Source organism: Aphelocoma coerulescens, chromosome 2 (assembly GCF_041296385.1).
Source record: "Aphelocoma coerulescens isolate FSJ_1873_10779 chromosome 2, UR_Acoe_1.0, whole genome shotgun sequence".
Lineage (NCBI taxonomy): Eukaryota > Metazoa > Chordata > Aves > Passeriformes > Corvidae > Aphelocoma > Aphelocoma coerulescens.
In genome coordinates, this window is record NC_091015.1 from 79,270,680 (window position 1) to 79,290,593 (window position 19,914).

The window sequence follows — 19,914 nt, forward strand, 5'->3', positions numbered from 1 at the left end:
TGAAAAACTTCTATAAAATCCAACATGAATGTCCTTAATCTATTACTGCTTTATGATCTGTCATTCAACCAGTTTGAAATGCATTTGATATGGACCACATTGACTTAGCAAGGAGATAGTTTCAGAAAACAGAATACCATGCAGTACTGTATCAGGTGCTTTACAGACACTTACTGTACCTACATGAGTATCTTTGTCAATGAGAGCTTTCAGTCTCAGAATAAAGAAGTAAGTGCAGATCAGTTCCAATTGTCATGAACACCTGGGCAAGGAGTGAGTCAGCTTTCTTTAATTTTCTGCTAAGCAGTTCTCATTTCAACCTTTTACAGTTCTTTTTGCAATCAACATCAACCTGTCCAGTCTAGTATTTATGTTACATCCTGGCCTATCCTATCTAATTTACACTTCTAAACAATTAACACAAAACAAAATACAAAGCACAGTACCTTAAATATCTTCAGTTGGTTGGGGTTTCTGTTTGTTTGTTTTAAATCCTGTCTCCTGTAGACTAAGTAACAACTTAAATTTGTTTCCTTCTATCAGAATAAAGAAATATTTATTTGTAAGTCACTGTAAATTGTGAACAAAACATCCAGATTTCGGCCAGAGAACAACCACAGTCTGACTCACAGCACGTTTTTAAAGAATCATAGAACAATATTTTTTTCAGTATTTGTCTTTTCTCACTCATGTTCCTATCCAGTAGACGCATGTTGTTACTGGCATTTTTTTGCTCTCAATAGATAAGAGAATGTTCATATTGTTCTTAGCCCCATTGATAGAAGGTTTATGATTAATGTCTATATAATCTACTATGACTGGTCTTTTTGTTGTGACAGCTAATAGCCACCTCTGTGCATGGTATTTTCTCTTAACCTTCATACACTTGAATATTCACCTCTGCCTTATTATACTATGACAGTTTCATACCTATCCCTAATGACTTTTCATTGTAGGAATTAGAAAACACCTGAGTAACTTTTATTTGAAAGTAATATAACTTTGAGACAAAACTGCATTCTCTATATTTTCAGTAAAAACTGTATTACATTATTTTTAGGAAACCATCCTTCCAGAAATAGAGATTATGTATTATTGGCAAAGCCAGTATTGGTAGAACATTGAAACAAGCAATGATAACTATTAGTGCTGATTGTTTTCATGCAAGTGATCTTATATATCATTTCACTTTTGTCAGAAAAGTAAAACTGAAGAGAACAGAATTGCTTTTTCTCAGAAAATATGATTAATTACCTACACATATTAGTAATTCCAAGAAAATGTTAATAATCATCAGCTAATGTAATCACTCTGAAATACCAGTGCATGGTTTCTTTGCATCTAGACATTTAAAGAAAGATTACTCTGTCACATAAATCTAAGGAAAATGTGTCTTACTTCTAAAAAAAGAAAATGTCGACCTTACAGAACTTTGAGGCAACTTTCTATCCTTAAGTGTATACTTTATTTACTTACTTTATCTTGTGAAAAATCAAAACCAGAATGTTTTATACCTTGTCTTCTGTGTGTAATGAACTCAGTGTCTAGGCCGAGTTGCCTGTTAAAACAATGTTGGAACTGAGGAAGAGTGGAAGGGGCAATAATAATGGACAATTTTATAATTTGATTCTGCTCTTACTAAAGCGTGGCACTCAAAAATTGGCACAGTGAAAGTGTATTTGACTTAGTAATTTTCACATAAGTAGTCCAAAGTATTTGTTGATTGTTTTTGGGTTTGTTTTAAATACTCTGTTGGCAAGTAAATAAATTTTAATATATTGGACTGAGTTTCTAGACAATGACCAGCAGGGGATTTTTTTGCTGACTGTAATCTTGTTTTCTACTTTTAAATTATTTATTTAATAATTTGTTGGTTTGGGTTTTTTTAACTAAATGAAGGGCCAATGTCAATGGCTGGAAATACCATTAAATTGTACTGGTTTAGAAGTTAAGTATAGCTTTAAAACTTATTGCTACATGCACCTGTTAAAACAATGAGTCATCTGAAAGTACATTCAGGCAATTTTAATTTATGTGTGCTACACCCCTGGATAACCAATATTTTAAGCTATTTTATGTTTTCAAACTGCATACAAATGCAGATTTGTAATAAGTATATTAAATATTTTAAATAAAATTGTCTTTAAAATGCTGAATACATAGTCTAGTATTTTATAATATTTACCATACAGAAAAAATAAATTTCTTAATTACTAGCTATTCCTAAATAATTGACTGAATATTTTTACTTAATATAAGCAAAATAAGGGGCTTACACACACAAAGAACTGAGAACATTGGATTTGGGGCACTTAAAGCACTCAGCTGCTTTCTAAAGCCTCACTCAATTACTATCTCTGTGTTCCCAAACACTTCCATAACACAGCACTAGCCTTATAGTCTTTAGTATTAATAGATATTTTTCTTTCCTAACCATTTTTTATTTATATATTGGACTTAGAGAGCAACACAGTTTACTTTCCTTATCAGTTTTCCCACCTTCACATAAATACACTCAAAACGAAAATAATTTGCTCCTGCTCATGAAACTGAAACCAAAAGTAATTAAAGCCTAAGTTTTTCTACCCAAAAGATATTGACAGCACTTATACTCTGAACTTTAATTCCATTGGAGAGGCTATAAATAATCTTTATGAATATCAACATTTTAAATGAAATGCAGCTTAAAGCAAGCTCAACTACAAGGAGACATCCTGTCTCATCCCACTCCCTGCCCACTGCCCTCTCAGTGAATTACCAGAATACTTAGAAATAAATTATACTTTTTAACTATGCTTGTATGTCACCTGCATCTTCAAACTGGGTTTGCACAACAGCCTCAGAGCATGTTACAGTACAGTCAAGGTGGAGAAGGAAAACACAACCTTACTCTGCCGCACAATTTTCATCACTTGCATGGCACACTAAAGGCAATAATTTTCAGCAAGCTTTGCAACTGCTATGGTGAAAGTAAAATTCAGGGAATTGTAAAAGTTTTGCAACACTGAGAAGAAACTGGAATCCCAAATTCTTGCAAGCACGCGTTTGCCATTGTCACAAGAAATGGAAGAGTAACCAGCCGCTAAAACATCCGGCACAGCGTCTTCTGCTCTGACCGTGCTCGCCTACCAGCCACTGCAGCCCCCTTCCCCCAGGAGCGCTGCATGGGCTGCGTGACCTCAAGGTGGAGTCTGGGGACACAGGCTCTGAGTCAGCTCAAGCCAAGGGCAAGAAGCTGTGCACTGCACTGCAAGTCTGTCCAGCGAGTTGATCCAGCTGAAAATTAAGCTTGCAGTTTGACAGATTCTCTCTGGGTTTTTTTTTTAAACAGAGCCAAGTCATTGCTGCAACCATCCCCCCACATCTAACCCATTTTCTCCTCTCTCTCTTCAAACATGCCATATATTCCAGTTTCTTCCCTTGAAGTGGCACCTCTTGGATTTCAACCTTGACCAGCCAATAAACTGCCAGAAAACTATTTCTATAAAAGCAGTGGGCAACCTTCAGCTAGGCAAGCTTCCTTAATGAGCATTCACCTCACCTAGCGACAGAAATCAGTGTGGGTGCAAAGGAAGGAGGAAGAATGGGTGGTTTCCTGGAGAAGACAGTGGTGGCAAGCAAGGCTTGTGGCACTTAAATTTGTTTAAGCTGTAGAGAAGAGAGCCCTAGTACTCACAGTTGAAAGTGGACAAGGAATAGACAGTTTCCTACATGATAAATATCATTCTATTCCAAGAAACATTAAGGGAAAAACCAACACAAACACTGTCAGGACACACAAAGTTTTCCCCCTGATCTCAAGGCTTGCTCATGGAGGCTGTTTTTTTGTGGTCATCACTCAGAGGCTCAACAGCTCCAATAACCTTCCACACCTGCTTTGTCATCCTGGCAAATACATGTATGGCCACGCACAGAAACAGGCTGAGGAACTGCTTCAACCAAACATTTCTGAACCAGAGTTTTTTGTTTGGTTGTTTTTAATTATGCCAGATCAATTTTCCAATCCTCCTAAAACATGGCCAAGCTACTGCTGTGGCTCAAGCAGAAGGGACAGCTGAGTGACTACTGAAGTCAATCATAAAGCATAGACACCCAAACATCTTCTGAGATTTAATGCAAAAGGAAGTAAAATTAAAAATTAAAATTAAAAAACAATTATTTTAAAACATAATTTGATCAGTTATTGTCACTCAGATAACAAACCTTAGCTTACCCCATAGTAGCTCTGTGCTGTGCCTAAACCCTTTATGCTTCAACAGTACAATCCCTTAGCAACATTCACCTACTAACACAGTTTACAGCCCCTAGGGAAGGCCTATAATGAATGAAAAGTTGGGTATTATCCTGCATTAGGATCAGAAGACTGTAGAAAAAGGAAACAAAATCTTACTGCTTAGGAGGCCATATCTAACTAAGTATATTTAACTTAACTGACTAAATTAACCCAATTAGCCTTTCTATATTTTTTTGCAGAGGAAGGGGATGAAGTCTATGACCTTTTAGAGAAATGTCACTTACATGGTCTAAAGGGTCTTCTGGCCTAAAGTCCTCACTGACTGCAGAGAATATCAAAGATAACACTGCATGCAAGTTGAATACCTCTCTGCAGTTAGCCCCACAAAAACCAAACCAAACACCAACATAAAAGGGGACAGGTCTGTCGGTAGCTTGTACTTGCAGCATAGCTTCTCTTTATCAGACCAAATTAGCCGGCTCTACTTTATTCTAAGATGTTCTGACAATATTTACGTGGGGGGAAAAAAGAAAAAAAAGAAAAAGGCTTTATTCTGCTTGTGCTTTGGCTTGGAGACTCAAACTTTGTCAGGGAGATGAGCAAATGATTAGCAATCATCTCTGAAATACCCAGTCTGAGTGATATGCTCAATGCTAGACTGTGACAGAGAAAAGAGAGAACTACATTTTTTGAGACAGCACTCAGGTGTCGTAATGATGAGAGACTCCATTTTTACTCAACAACGCCTGCCTACCCATCTTTCCACAAAAGATAAAGCAGTTTTAATGCATAGGCCTTTCTTTCACTATGTAACCAAGTTCCATTCTTGCAGAAAAATAAAAAACATCCTCATTTTACAATCAATAGACAACTAATTCCGCACTGAAAGTGACCTTTTCTGAACAAGTTGGATGGAAAAAGAATTTTCTGGTGATTTGACTGAAAATGAGAGAGGCAAGTATTGAGAAGACATTGGGAAGGTAGAACTCAAATATTTAGTCATTCATTTAGTGAAAAGCACAAGATAAAATTCCACTGGTTCTACAGTCAAGCATAAACTTCTTCTTTCCCTTCTCATAATTTACTGTCTCAGTATACTTTATTTAGCATATAGAGATATAAAATCCCTTTCTCCAAATTAATCACTTTTAGTCACACACTTTTAGTTCAAGCTTCATAAATATAAACAAGTGCACATAAGAAAAAATAAAGAGCCAAATAAAGCATTATTTTACTAATAGAAATAATAAACCCATATATAGAGATATATAGGCTAGAATGATGACTCTCATTAATTCCCATTAGTTTTGCTTGACAGTAAAAATGCCATATAAAGAAATTACTTCGTGTGCATGCAAGGAATCTCTTTTGTTACATTTCTTAGCTTTGATTATACATATATAGAGATATATATACGTTCAGGTGTAAAGGATTGAATTTTTCAGAAAACAGCTTTAAAACTAGTTTGTAATTACTTGAGTAAGGACCTTAGTGTTGGGTAATTCAATTAATACTGAATATATTCAAATAACACCAATAAAGAACTTCGCGTTTTACAGACCAATACTAGCATTATGTTTTAGTAAGATCTTCACTTGTACTGAAAAAATATATCTCACATTCTTTAAGTATAACTTAACTGATAGCTGTCCATCATTGCTTTCTTTTCATATGTAACCAAAGGTACGAAGAACAGAGCATAGCAAGTGATTTCATCTGGATAAATGTAGGAAAATAATATGGGTGTAGATATAAATGAATAACAGTAAAGTTTCATCTGTCACTATGAGTGGCTCAAAACCTAACATTCATGGGGACAGAAACCATACCACATCCCAGGGCTCATTCTATCTCCCCACTAAATCCATGTTTTGTGGCATGCATAGATAACCTCCAAAACACCATCTTATTCAATATACTTGTTCTGCATCACACCAGTTTCAGAGCAAAACTGAACTTAAAATCTAAATCGATCCTTGTAAAGAACTGGTTTTAAAGATAAGGTGTTTTAATGATTTTCCTCAATAAGCATTTAAAATAAAAATCCAATAAAAGACAAGCAACCATGTTATTGAATCTTTATTGATACGAAAGTAGAGAAGCATGGTACAGTTTGCATACAACTGTGATGTGTATCCTGCTGATGGAAAAATGAACAAGATCCCATCTTTGTATGGTTTTAAAGTTTGTTAAGTAGTAATCCTTTATATCCATTTGGTTTCTGTAGTCATAGACATAAGCTGTCAAATCAACAACAGCTTGATGCAGCAGCTTCCATGTTTTAACAGTCCTACAATATTACATCTCAAGGAAGCATCCTTAAATACAGTGATTTCCATCTTCTCATTCAGAACTTAATATTTTATTCTTGGGTGGTTTAAATAAATAAGCACAAACCCCAAGAGAGCTGATGAGTACAATGTGGGAGAGAGAAAAAACAAATCAATTAAGGAGCTGCCCTGATAGAAGAGAGATGCCTCTAACACAAGTGAAACAGAACCTGAAACACTGATGGATCTTTTGAAACAGGAAGCTAACTTATTTGCCTTCAGCATCTGGAAAAAAATTCTTTGTTGTTATCGATCATCATTCCTTGATGACTAGGGTAAAAATATAGCTCATTCCAATTCTCTGGAACCCAATGCCTTCAAAAGTCATGATGATAAACTTGTCCTAGACTTCCATATTATAGTGTCTTACCGAAGTTTTTTTCAGATTAAAACCAAACAGAGATCAAGTGTTCTTTTTTCTCCCACTCAACAAGAACCTTTTTGTACAATCAAATCAAAACCTGAAGTACACAACATTAAGCACATGAACCAGATGAAGAAAAGAACAAATTTCAAAGCTGGGCTGTAACCTTCTCTACATACATATATTACAAAAAACCTCGTGCACTGACAGCTTAAATTTTATCTTTGAAACTTCTGACTTTGCTATATCACAAGTGAAAATTGATTGACTGCTCTAAAACTGCACTCCATTAAATCATCCATTACACTTGGGAATGCTTGGACATCTAGTTAGTTACTCCTTCAGCTGCAAAGGAGGGTGGCAAGCTGGGGTCGAAGCATCATTTTCAGGAAACAATAGAAATTGTTTTGCTGGAAATGCTCACTCAACTGACAAGTTGCTTTGAATATATCTATTTAGAATAACTATATTTACAAACTAATTCCACAGAAAAATACACTAAGAACAAAAGCTCAAGATTTGCAGTCTGATGTAAACATCATTGCTTTGTTCTTAGAAAGCACTGCTAACCCAAGATCAAGTTTGGTCCTTATCTGTGACCTAAACAAGTGAGAAAAAACGTGCTAGCTCTTGAAAACATGAGTGGCCACCTAGGAGTTACGGTATAAATTAACTATATGGAAAAAAGACTGGAGAGGAGAAAAAAACACGTTTTTTTCCTGTTTTCCGAAAAGTTTTCCATCAGTCTTCCTAATTTTATATATTATACTTCAATACAATCTATTATGGTTTATACTTACAAAACAGTAGTAATATCAAATAATGAGATTAATTCCTAGAGTTATTATTACAAGTGCTATTATAATTTGTTTTATTTTGTGGGCACATTCCTCTCTCCAAATTTTCTAGGCGGAGTGTACTCACACAAAGCTGCCAGCTAGACCTTATTTTGGGATACAGTCCTTAAGCACATCATGTCTGTACTGAAGACTCTGTAGGTATCTAGAGCACACTGCTTATGGCTTGAGGTTTTACACAGAGTTACTGTTTGTTTTGTTTGATCACATACACTAATAATCTCTTCTTGAAAAATATGAGTTCAAGTTAATACAGAATTCAGCAGTACCAATGTATGTGTGGCCGGCAGCCACAAGCCCCTGGCAGATGTGCACAGGTCATGAACGTGGGCTCTGAACATATGGGCAGCTCAGGTCACGCTGCTGGTATTTTATAACCAAGGCTGAAATCTGCCTTGTCCCAACAAAGCCAGCCATGAAAGCTCCCAATGACTATTGCTGTGCCACATTTCCCATTTTTGCTCTACAGTAAGACATTACAGACCTGTGACAGGAGTCAGGGTGCTGAGTTAGATGGATCTTTAGATCTTTTAGATGGTGTGTCAGTACATAGACTCTTACATTCCCATTATTTCTTGCAGACACAATCCCAGGTCTGTTGGTTTTCACCCTGTAAGTGGCGTCACCACTAGAGTAAAATGGAATTGTCACACTGTGCTAGCAAGAGCTATGTTTTATACATACATAGAACTGGAGAAAATCAGGTGCTGAAATCAAAACACAACAAATGACCATGATTTAGCAACTAGCCAAACTATACTCCAGCCAACTCTCACAAATTTACTTTGAATTGTTTTGTACCCTTCATATGTCTAGTTATTGGTAACAAAAATCGATATCCTGATGATGCTTCACTGAAGAACTGCATTTAATGGAAAGAACTTCATAAATTACAGACTTCTGAATGTCCATTGAATACAACATTCAACACATCATAGTCTTGAAGGTATTTTGGAGTTGATATACATCCATTTCAACACACTTAAGAATGTACCTCAATGGTTCCCCTACATACCTATTTACCAAATGTACATCTAACATTTTTCTGTGATAAATACCTCACAATATACTTCCCACAGCTTGCTTTAAACTGTGGCATCTCCAAAGTAAAGCCAATTTTTTTTCTTATTCCCTAAACCAAGCAAATTTCCATAATCCAGTATTTTACAGGAAGTGGAGATGCTCAGAGAAGTATTTAAATGTCTCTGCAAAATGAAAATCACAAAGTCACTTAAACAAAAAAACCAAACCCAACAAAAAAGAAAAAAAAAAAAGAAAGAAAAGAAAATTTTAAAAAATATGTATCTCCTTCCTTCCCTTTAATCCAGGATATTAAAAAAAAAACCCTGAGTTTTGATTTTTCATGTGCTACTATGACAATCAGCAAAGAATAAGCATTAACACTTAATTTCCTTAAAAGGCGTATACTTTCAGAAACTGTGGGGGCAGAAGAGTTAGAGAGGCACAACTACAAATGTGGTTAGGCCACTTGAAATACATACCTTATCTTTCCCCACAAAAGAAATGAAACAAACCCTCAGACTTAACATGGCCGAGAAGAAAGATTTGATCAGAGCTTTACTAATTTATTGTATGTACTGTGATTTATAAAATGTGAAGCCTCATTGAAGAATCACAACAAAACTGAGTTACAGTAGTTTCATTATTCAATACTAATTTACATTATTCAACTAATTTACAGTTAAAAGATACTTAGAAAATAGTTTATTTATTTTGCAATTAATGCCACCAAAGTGACTTTAAAGTAATTTAAAAATGTAAAGCTATGATTAAAAGTGTTTTTTAATCCATATCCATTCTATGTATTCATACATATTAACAGATGCCTTGAAAAATATCTGCCACAGGTCGCCATTAAGGGACACATGTAAATCTTCTGAGGATGTTTATGAAAACAGTAAATATTTTTGCCTTTATAGTGCACTGAGCCGGTAACATACCAGTTTTCTTTTCCTCTAAGTAATACAGAGAGAAGTTCAAAGAAGTAATTTCAAAGAGCACAAAATTCTTGTGTGTAAATATTAAAAGCTCGTCAGAAATTAGAAATATAAAAGCTCTTCTTAGAGAGATACTACAGTTCTGGAAAATACAATTGATAATATAAAATACCAAACTTTTAAGATATTTTCTGGAGTAATAACATACTGTCAGAGAAACCACATGGTATGTTTAATATGTGACTTATAAGTATTTTATTCTAAGATTAAAAAATAATCAACTCTGTATTTATTGACCCATAATATCTATCGCATGACATCCAGCCATTCAAAACCTCAAAGGCACAGATGAGAACCAGGAGAGACTTGTGCATCCCTTTTTATCCTGCAAATACAGTTTGTAGAGCTAATGCTTCCAACAGATAAACAAAAACAGTACACTGCCCAGTAACAGCAGATTTGGAATTTATTACAGAAGAATAAGAGTGGCATTATAGGGCTGCTTATCTGTTATATCCAACAGATCTGCACATCCAGTTATCACATATTCTGGTTGAATAAGATGAAAGCAAAACTGTTAGTAACTTGGTTTTTTCTACTGCTTTGGCACTGATCAGAAATGCTGCGGCAGTCAGGAAGAAATGGAGCTGCACCTACTGAGAGGTCTAAAAGGAACACAGCATCACTGATGCTGTTCCAGCTACGCCAACCTTCCTGAAGAACAAGGGGCTGTGGCATGTCTCATTAAGTTCTTTGTGTCCGATAATTTATCCTCATTCAAGAGGTACTGAACATCAGCATAGTGGAAGCAACCTTCTGTGATAGTACAGTCTTGCAAGTTGGAAGTAATTGTTCTGTAACTCTAAACATGACTGGCACCACAGCAGTAAACCTCTGATTGACCAAAAACTCAAGAAATTAAATCACAGTAAAAGACAGACTGTGAAGGTCAAGAATTATCAGAGCCTCACTTGCTTTATGGATAAGGCATCTCTCCCCCTTTCCCACTTTCTCTCCCTTTCATTTTTTTTTACTGTGATGGACATAAGCAACTCAAAGTAAGTTATACAGAAAAAATAAAAACTATTTTTTCACTATATTGATTTCGTATGTGCACATACAAAAGAGTTTTAGCATAAAACCTGCTAAGACTTCTCCTTATCTGCAAACCATTTGCGTTGTACATGGGACACAGACAGAGGCTCATTGCTTTGCTTGCATGTGTTTGAGCTCACCCTGGGAGCAGCCCCAAGCCTTGCCAAACCAGAGGCACTGCAGAGGGCAGGGCACACTGGAGTAAACCACAGGGCCAGCTCAGGCACTTCCCCTGCAGCAGCACCAGAAGACGGGGCACTAGTCCTCAATTTTGTCCAGAGTTCTGGGGCTAACTCAAGCTGGTGAAAAGGAGCTTGGCAAGGGTCATGGAAAAGTCAAGTTTCTTGCACTAAATGTGATGGCTCCATTCCTGCAGTGCTCTTGTATTCGTGCTCTGGTTTAGAGAACCAAAAGTCACCCATGGAAGATGAACAGCTAATCCTCAACTCTATTTTAAGTCAGATGTGTAGGTCCTAAGGGGTGGAAGCAACACAAACACATCTGATGTAAATTCCTAGTCTTAGTTAGGTAGGGTCAGTCAAGTAAATCTGTCTTCTACCTCTCCTGAAACAAGCAGTAACATTTCCACCAGTTGTCAAAATAAAATCATAAAAAGTCAGGCATTACACCTCAATGACTATAAGACCCTCCTTATGAACAAGATCTTTAACCAAGGTCTTGGGATTCAGCTCATCAGAAACAAGCAGCAGAAGACAGACCCCAAGACAATCTCGACTTCCTGCAAGACAGGCTGAATGAAAACAACTCATTTCAATGAGGAAAAAATTGGCTATTGCCTGAACAGCCAATTCTAATTTGTTGTTAATAATAATTTTTCATCAAATACCCATAAGAAATTACAACAAATTCCAAGCTGCACGCTGTAGGTAATGGATTTACCCTTTCAGTTAACTTAAGCAAAACAAATGTTTAAACTTTCCAGTAGATGGACACAAAACATGATGAAGATTCAATCACTGCAGTGTTACCAGGGCTGTGAGAGAAACTTTAAGTGGGTAATTCGTATGCAGTATCAAATTTTCGACAAAATTACAGCATTCCTCCAGTTTTGTACACTCTGTCATTTAAATACTAGCACAGTAGATGAAGAACATCCCACAGGACCACTTCTTCTGAATTGTGGCCACTACTGTATATACAAAGTTTAAATTTTCTTGGAATACGTGTCTTTGGGCTTACTTATTAGGTGATTAAACCTGACACATAGCTTAATGCAAGGCCACAGAACTTCAGCCAGTTGCTCCTGAAATTTGTTTCAGTTTGTAATTTCACTGTATCTGTATAATTTAATGTCAAAGGCTTTAGTACTAAAAATAAAACCAAAAGTACTGAATCATCATTGGAAGTGGAGTATCACCTTGAGAGTACTAGACTACACACCAGTATGAAAAAACACATGCTTTTTGCAAGGCAGTGGAAGAATTTAAAAAAAAAAAAAAGGTATTTTCCATTCTATAAAACATACAAAAGTGTATAATTTTGAAGTACAGGACTTTCAATACGTTAATCTATAATATTTTAATGGAAATTGGTTAAGACGCCTTAAAACACTAGGTTTAGGAGCAATGTCCAGCTGAAATACATAGTGAAGAAAAGGAATCAAGGCATAGGTGCACTAGCAAAGTTTACACAAATGGTTTTGCTTACTTATTAGTAAAACCCAGTAAAAATGTTTTGATATGAGTCGCAATCGTGGCCCAAGCCTAGTCAGAGTTACACAAACGGATCCAGTGGGCCATGCACACTGTCAGTGGTACCAGTAGTTCCCTGAGGAGAGACAGAAACACTCAGTAGAGTTTGACTAGATACAATGTCCAACAGCAGAGAACTTCAATACATTTCCACCTCACCTAATACAAAACCAGGTTATTAAATATTATGGGAAAGACTCTTCCACACTCAGCACAGATTAGAAGCTGTCTACTGACCGCCACTTGGTACATCTGACCTGCTGGCTAGCACACAGTTGTCCGAGGGAGCACTTGTATGGAAACATTTCCACATGTCATCAAACAAACTTGTCATGCCAACCACAACTCAGGATGACTTCAATCCCAAACATCACTGCAAGAGTTTGCCAAAGGAGGTCAAGGGATTTGACTGCAGAGAGAGCAAACACAGTCTGCTTCTGAAAGAACCTTGGAAAGAAGGTGGATACCCTCCCTCTAATTACTTTGAAGATGATGAGAACAAGTAACAATGTTTCAATTGGCAGGAAACAGGTCAGTAAACCAAAGGAAAGTTGTCACACTGAAAAAGAAGGTACCCTTACCATTTTCCCCAAGGCTGTATAAAGGATTTTTCAAAAACCACACTAACAAATAGCAGCAGGCACATACAAAGAGAGGTGTCATAAGATGTCAACACCTATTGAAACAAACTTGGGGAAAAAAAACCCCACGATGGCACCTTTTCCTATGTTTTTCTTTACCTATCTTGTTCACCAGTTTCTCTATGTCTGTCCACCTCACTAACAAACACGCTGTCCCTTGAAGAATCAAACTTGCAAAGAGAAAAACTATGTTATTCGCCTCATCCACAGAGGCTGGCAACATTACTGATCGTTTCATTTTCCATCTAGAAAAAAGAGTCTCTTCAATGTTTTTCAATAAAAGTTTCTACCCCAGTTTAAAAGAAAAAAAAAAAAAAAAAGAAGACAAAAAAAGAGCAGGTAGTCATCGCCACAACCTCTAAAATGCATGGGAACAAATGACATTGAGGATACACAGCCAGCCCAACAGCCACACTGCCAGTCCATTAGTACATTTCAGGGTCTTGATCTTTGAACTCCAAATCACTGGCCTACACAGAGATCAGCTCCTTCTCTTCAGGGATGACATCCAGAATAAAAATAATCCCACAGACAAGTGAATTCATTAAGTTCTTGTTTTTTGGTTTTTTTTTTTTTTAAGAAAAATGAACTTACCTTCATTTTTTTGTAACATGATTTTTCATTTGTATTTTGGAAGAACCATGACACATATCAGTAGAAATAGTTGGCATTCATACTTAAGCAAACAATTGCAAATAGATTACACAACTTTTTTTTGATCAAGACACCAGATCAAGACCCAGAAGGAAAAATGGAAGTATAACAAATGGATTTCAAATACCAGATTCAAAGAATATTGTATTGCATGAGTTATAAAGAAGACAACCATGAAACAGAAGTAAACCCACAGTCAATAACATGGGCATCTCATATAACAGTTTAAATTACTTAACACTTTTAACATTTCAGGTCAACTTGCAGCTATGTCCTTCCCAAATTAGTGCTCGCTATATTTAAATTATTTATGATTTTACGATTTTTCAGACATGGCTAGAAAATTCATTATGAGACAAAACACGTCAAAAATGAACAACAATTTAGAAAAGAGACAGCTTAACCACATGTGAGTCTAAAAGCATTAACAGTTTTGGCATCTTAACTAAACTTCGCATTTGTACGACTAAAGTATATGTCTGATTTTCAAAATTTAAAAGTATCTCTTCAGGTGTTTTTCAAAAGCGGCTCTTGTGCAATGGTCATCATGTGCCACCTGCCTACAGGACGACTGTGCCTGACAGACTACTGAGCCAACAAGTCGACATTTTGAACACAATTTAAGACAGCCAAGAAGAGTCATGCACAATGGTCATTCTTAGCCTCAGTCCAATGCCCAGCAAACAGAATTTTCCTGGTCATTTCTTTGCACCCATCAAAACTGTTATCTCATTGTCCATCTTTGATCAAACACAGCAATACACGAAGAGCAAGTATTGGCCACAGCACAGTCTACAGGCCCAACTCCACAAACCCAACAGAACTTTTTCCAAAGTCAAAGCAAGTTTTTTGGCAATCCCTTGAGACGCAGAGTGGTTCCTAAATTTCTCTCCTACTTCCAGGGATGATCCCTTCAAGATTGACTTAAGCCACATTATGAGGATGGGGAAACTTGCCAAAGCAGTTAACCATGGTTTATCTGTCTTGGGAACACAGGCCTTCGGTCTTCTTTCTAGTCTACCAGTTCAGCACCTCTGCTTGACAGTCAACTTGCTTAAAATACAAGCCCACCTGGGGCACCTTCCACTGACTTCTACAGGATCTGTTCACCCATGGCATCACAGACATAACTCCATTAATGAGAGATACACGTGCAGTAAGACATCTTCTGTCAAGCCTCCTGAAGGCTATCTGCCTCCCTTTAACCTTAAGAGTTCCAGCCTCTGGATATATTTTTTTTTATAGATCACTGCCTCGATGCATATTAACTATGAGATAAGAGCATTTTTGGTATTGGGAGGCCACTTCTCTACCCAAAAGGCAAGAACAGCTCCAAAACAACAACGGCTTTTCACTCCCAGGGATGACTTCTTGTAAAAATAAAAACAAGGAAGTTGAATCCAAGAGAACCATGATGCTTTTCAGTAAAGGGCAAGGATGTGAAATTGCCACACATAAGATAGGAAATTCAAAGTTCGGCTGTCACCTTGTTCCTTCTTCACCCCAAGACCTCCCTCTCCCGTCAGCACACGCTTTGACCACCTCCCGAGTGACGAGTGAAGGATGGCGTGTCAGAGCCTTAACTTTCAATCTTTTTGGCTTCCCTCGCAACCTCAACCCTATCGCTGGAGCACGAAGAGCCGAGGAGTTTAAATTTTAATATTTTGCATCGTCGCAGCTTGCTGCACGGCCAAGGCACACGATGGTGGCACAGGACTTTGGCATGGACATAAATCCAAGAGGAAAGCCCCTCTGCCCTACCCCCTCTCCCCCCCGGCCCGGACAGAGGCAATAACTCGGCTTTGCTCACATTTTTGCACAGCGCCGGGCTCGCACTTCGGCGTGCTCGCTGCCGGGGCTGTCAGCGCTGCTCGCCCCATCCAGCACCCCCCTTCTCCTCCTGGAGTCAAAGTGTTGTGTGAACGTGGGGAAAGGACTGGGGGGGAGCGCAGGCCACGGTAACACTTTGCCGTCTCCTCCGTTCAGTCACATTTCCGTCCTCCTCCAGCAAAACTGGGGAGGGAAGGGGGGGCGGGGGGCCAGGCTGGGCACACACGCAGGCGCTGGGCCCAGCGGGAAGGGGCAGCAGCCGCAGCAAGTGTGGGTGACAAGCCCGGCGGCTCTCCCGGGGAGCAACAAAAACGCTCTCGGGTGCGGTGGGGTGGGGTGGGGTGGCCAGCGGGGCCGGGGGCAGGGCCGGCGGGGCTCGGGGGCTCTTACCTCGTAGAGTTCCTCGGAAGCCATGCTGGGGGAGCCTCACAAGGTGGAGTTGGGTGCTGGTTTGGAAATACTTTTGTTTCAGTTGGTGTCCGTTTGGCCTCCTCCTCCTCTTCTCCCTCCTCGTCTTCTTCTTCTTCTTCTTCTTCTTTTTCTTCTTCTCCTCCTCCTCTTCCCCTCCTCCTTCTTCTCTTCCCGTCCTCCTCCTCCTCCTCCTCCTCCTCCTCCTCCTCCTCTTCTTCTTCTTCCTCCTCCTCCCTGCGCGTCTCTCTCCAGCGCAACTAGCAGCTCCGCTCGTTAAATGCCAGTGAGGTGCTCCTGTTCCTGCCCCTGCTGCTGCTGCTGCTGGCGCTGGCGGCGGCGGCGGCGGCGGCGGGGGGGGGGGGGTGCGCGCACGGCAGCTGCGCAACTCGCTCGCTCTCCCCGCTCGCCCTCGCACACCCCGGCGCGCACGCACCCGAGCGCGCGCCCGAGCGCGCACCCGCGGGAACACGCAGCGCGCGCACCCGCGCCCACAGAACTCACACGCGTGCTCGCCCCCCCGCACCCCTCCGTCCGCCGCCGGCTACACTCGCTCGCTCCCTCCCCAGGAACACTAATCGAGCGCAGAGAGGCAGCGCCACACGCGAACCACCGCTCTCCGCCCCGCCGGCTCCACCAGCCACCCCCCCCTCCCCCGCCCGGCACCATCCTCCTCCTTCTCCTGCTCCTTCTCCTCCTTCTCCTCCTCCCCCCACCCCATCCCGGCTTTGATCTCCCATTGTCTGCTCAGCTGAGCCCGGCGGCGCGCGGGGGGCGGCGGGGGCGCGCGCCCGGGGCCGCGCCCGGGAAACCGCGGGTGATGGGGGCGGGAGGCGGGGGGGGGCGTGGGGGTGTGGGATGTGCCCGCGGGACGGATGCGGAGTTTGGAGCGGGGCGGTGGTGGGAGGGCGCGGGGCCCCACGCACGTGCGGGGCCCTCGTCACGCCCCCGAGCCGCCCCTCGCCCCCGTCCGCCGCCGCCCGTGCTTGCCCCTCCGCGACCCTCCGAGCTCCGCTCCCCCGCGAGCTCCACCATCGCCCACTCCATCGCCCTGCAGTAGTGCCATGCATAACGCGTCTGCACGCGCTTCTTCCCCGTCCAAACTTCCTTGGTTGGATGCCTTTGCCGTAAAAGAAACTAAGCAGCCCTCGACGGTGGCTGCCAACACCGGATATGTGCCTTCCATCTCCCGACTGACCGTGTTTGCCAAGACGGGAAGGCCCCGCCAAGGCCTCCCTGGTATGATGGGCCAACAGAAAGTAGCTGAGCTGTTGACTTGCTTATGAGTCCAGCGTTAGTTACACCCTGCAACCTGTTCTTGTCACCTCGTGTGTCATCTGGGGGTGCCTCACATGAGATGCTGTGTAGCAAGCCATTAACTTGACGAATGGAAGGCTTAGTTATGCAAAGGTAGATGTAACAAGTTACTTCTTCAAGAGAAAATTCTTCAAGGCATTGTTTCTGATCTCAAAAGGGCTGATGGGTGGGACAAAACCAGTGTCAGGACAGGAATGCTGAACCATGTGTTCTGTCATACTGCAGCATTTGTTCCAGCCAGTGTTTCCTATTCCGTGCCACACCAGGGAGCCATACTCTGCCACAGAACAGCGCAGGTTGAAGCAGAGTTCCTCACATTTGTGTAATCAACCAAGACATTGGGTCAACTCATTTTTGATCAAAGTTTTTATTTTTTTTTCAAAGTCTTTCAAGGGTGTTTCTAAAAAACCAAGAAACTCCTCAGTGTTCTACATTGATAGACAAGTTTTGGACCACTGTCCAGCAGATACTCATTCAGAAAATGATCTATTTATTGGCTTTGGATCATTTATGTACAAAGAACTGGAGATTCTTTTCTCAAACTTGATTAATCTGCCCATTCTTTATGACAAATATGTCGATGTCTCCCAGGTCAACATCCTTCATCTGGATAACTGAAATTCTGTACTGGACTTCAAGATGGACATCATTTGTGCAGATAAAACATCTAAGAACTTTCATACTTTTCATACTTTCCTAATCTTTAACTAGTCCACAAAAAGGTTTTTAATTTACTTCTTGACATCTTCAAGGGCTGGGCTTAATCTAAGGTGGTGAAAGAGGGGGTCGTTCAGTGATAGTAGCAGGATCATTGGTGGAAGGATGGGCCTACATACGAAATTAAGATGGTTAAGATCTGTGACTGCCTTCATGAGCATTTAATCACCATTCCTAAGAGGTGGGCCAAATCCTTTGTGAGCTGTACACAGTGTAATGTCACTGTTGTAGCCACCCTTTGAAGGACAGTCTTTGAAGGTAATCGGTATTCACATGTTAGCAAAGAGATGGCAGCAGTGTTTGCTGAAGATGTTACTTTGCTTTGCAAGGGCAAAAAAATAGAACTGAACTGTACTGAGGGTCTCACCATTGCAGTAAACTAGGTCTTGGGCGTTCTGATTTTTTGGATGGTTCGAAAGAAATACCGTTCATCAGTACTTCTCCATTTTTAGTATTTCAAGGAAAGAGCCAAAGCTCAGAGTTAACACTAGTTTTTAGTATTCTCACCACGCTCCACAATTCATCTTCAGTGAAAGAATTTCTTCTTTTACCCATATTCATTGCTTGCACTGCCATTAATTCCTTTTTGCCTTCCATTGTAACCTTTTGTTCTTGTTGCTTGATAAGACTTTTCAGGAGAATCAATCACACTATTCAAAAATACCATGTGGCAGTGCTATGGTTCAAGCGTCTGAGATGTACCAGGTTTTTGTGACTCATTTTTGTGGTTGTATTTTGCTACACAAGGTTTCGTGTTAGCTTGCTCTCATCTTGCTTTCTCTAGAAGAAAAATCAAGTTGTCCAAAGGTTGCATGGTGAATTGTCTAAATCATTGCTTCTGTTTCATTTCTCAAGGTGTTTCATATGTTCCTCACTGGAGGCAGAACGCATCAAATTTCAACAATATTTTGTTTGTTGAAACCAACCTTACTGCCAGCTTCCTAAATGACTTTCCTAACATTGCATATAAATATTTCCAGTAGAGAAGCTGTATGGAATGCAGTAGTAGAGCAGTCTAGGAAGACTGGAAAGCCAGGCCAATTTGAGTTCTGACAGTGGTAGCAAATGTTTTCAGGGGTGGTTGAACAGCCTCAGTTAATCCAGCTTGGGAAAGAACCAGACAATGTCAGCCAGGCAGGAAGTTTTACAATGTGCATACAGAGCTTCCAGTTTGAAGTCAACAATTGCTTTAGAGGCACTCCTGGTAAAGTCAGGAGGACAATTGTTCTTCTGTTTCACAGAATAAAGAATGTTCTAATTTATGGGCGAAGTACAGATCATGGAATCAAGTTCATTTGAAAGGTCAACTCCATTTTGACCATGTTGTATGCCACTGTAATGTCTGTAAATGTCTTCATAGATGGTGGAACAGATGAATTTGAAATAGTTGTGGTGGTAGATCACAGCTAGCTGAAAGTTTACAGGATTGAAAACATGGAGATCTGTATTGGATGGGAATGGATCTACATCTCTAGGATTTGCTCTAACCGAGGGATCACAGATGTATTTGATGTGCAAAGATTTATCCACAAGATTGTTAACTCTTGATAATAAAGTGACTATCAGTAACTTCTGTTTGGTTATATTAAGGTGATTATCTGCCTTTTAGTACTTAGGCTTAGAAATGAACCATTTAGTCATTGAGATACAGCCAGTGATTAGCTAAAGGATTTCAAAAGGTGGGATTGATATGGCTAAATGGGATGGTCTGTGCTGTAGGCACTAGCATCTGATCCAATCATCCTATGCTACTTTTTCACTGCCAAAGGAAATATAGTCAGCATCGTTGGTGGAATT

General features: G+C 40.0%; 1 protein-coding gene across 1 annotated transcript in view; it reads right to left on the minus strand.

The window, feature by feature from the left end:
- The window catches only part of CDYL (chromodomain Y like), a 106,136-nt gene extending 89,884 nt beyond the window's left edge, over window positions 1-16,252 (minus strand). Inside the window, exon 1 of the mRNA XM_069008186.1 lies at window positions 16,066-16,252. Coding sequence (XP_068864287.1) covers window positions 16,066-16,089 — 24 coding nt within the window. The 5' untranslated portion in view covers window positions 16,090-16,252. The remainder of the gene's footprint in view (window positions 1-16,065) is intronic.
- Between the last annotated feature and the right edge of the window lie 3,662 nt (window positions 16,253-19,914).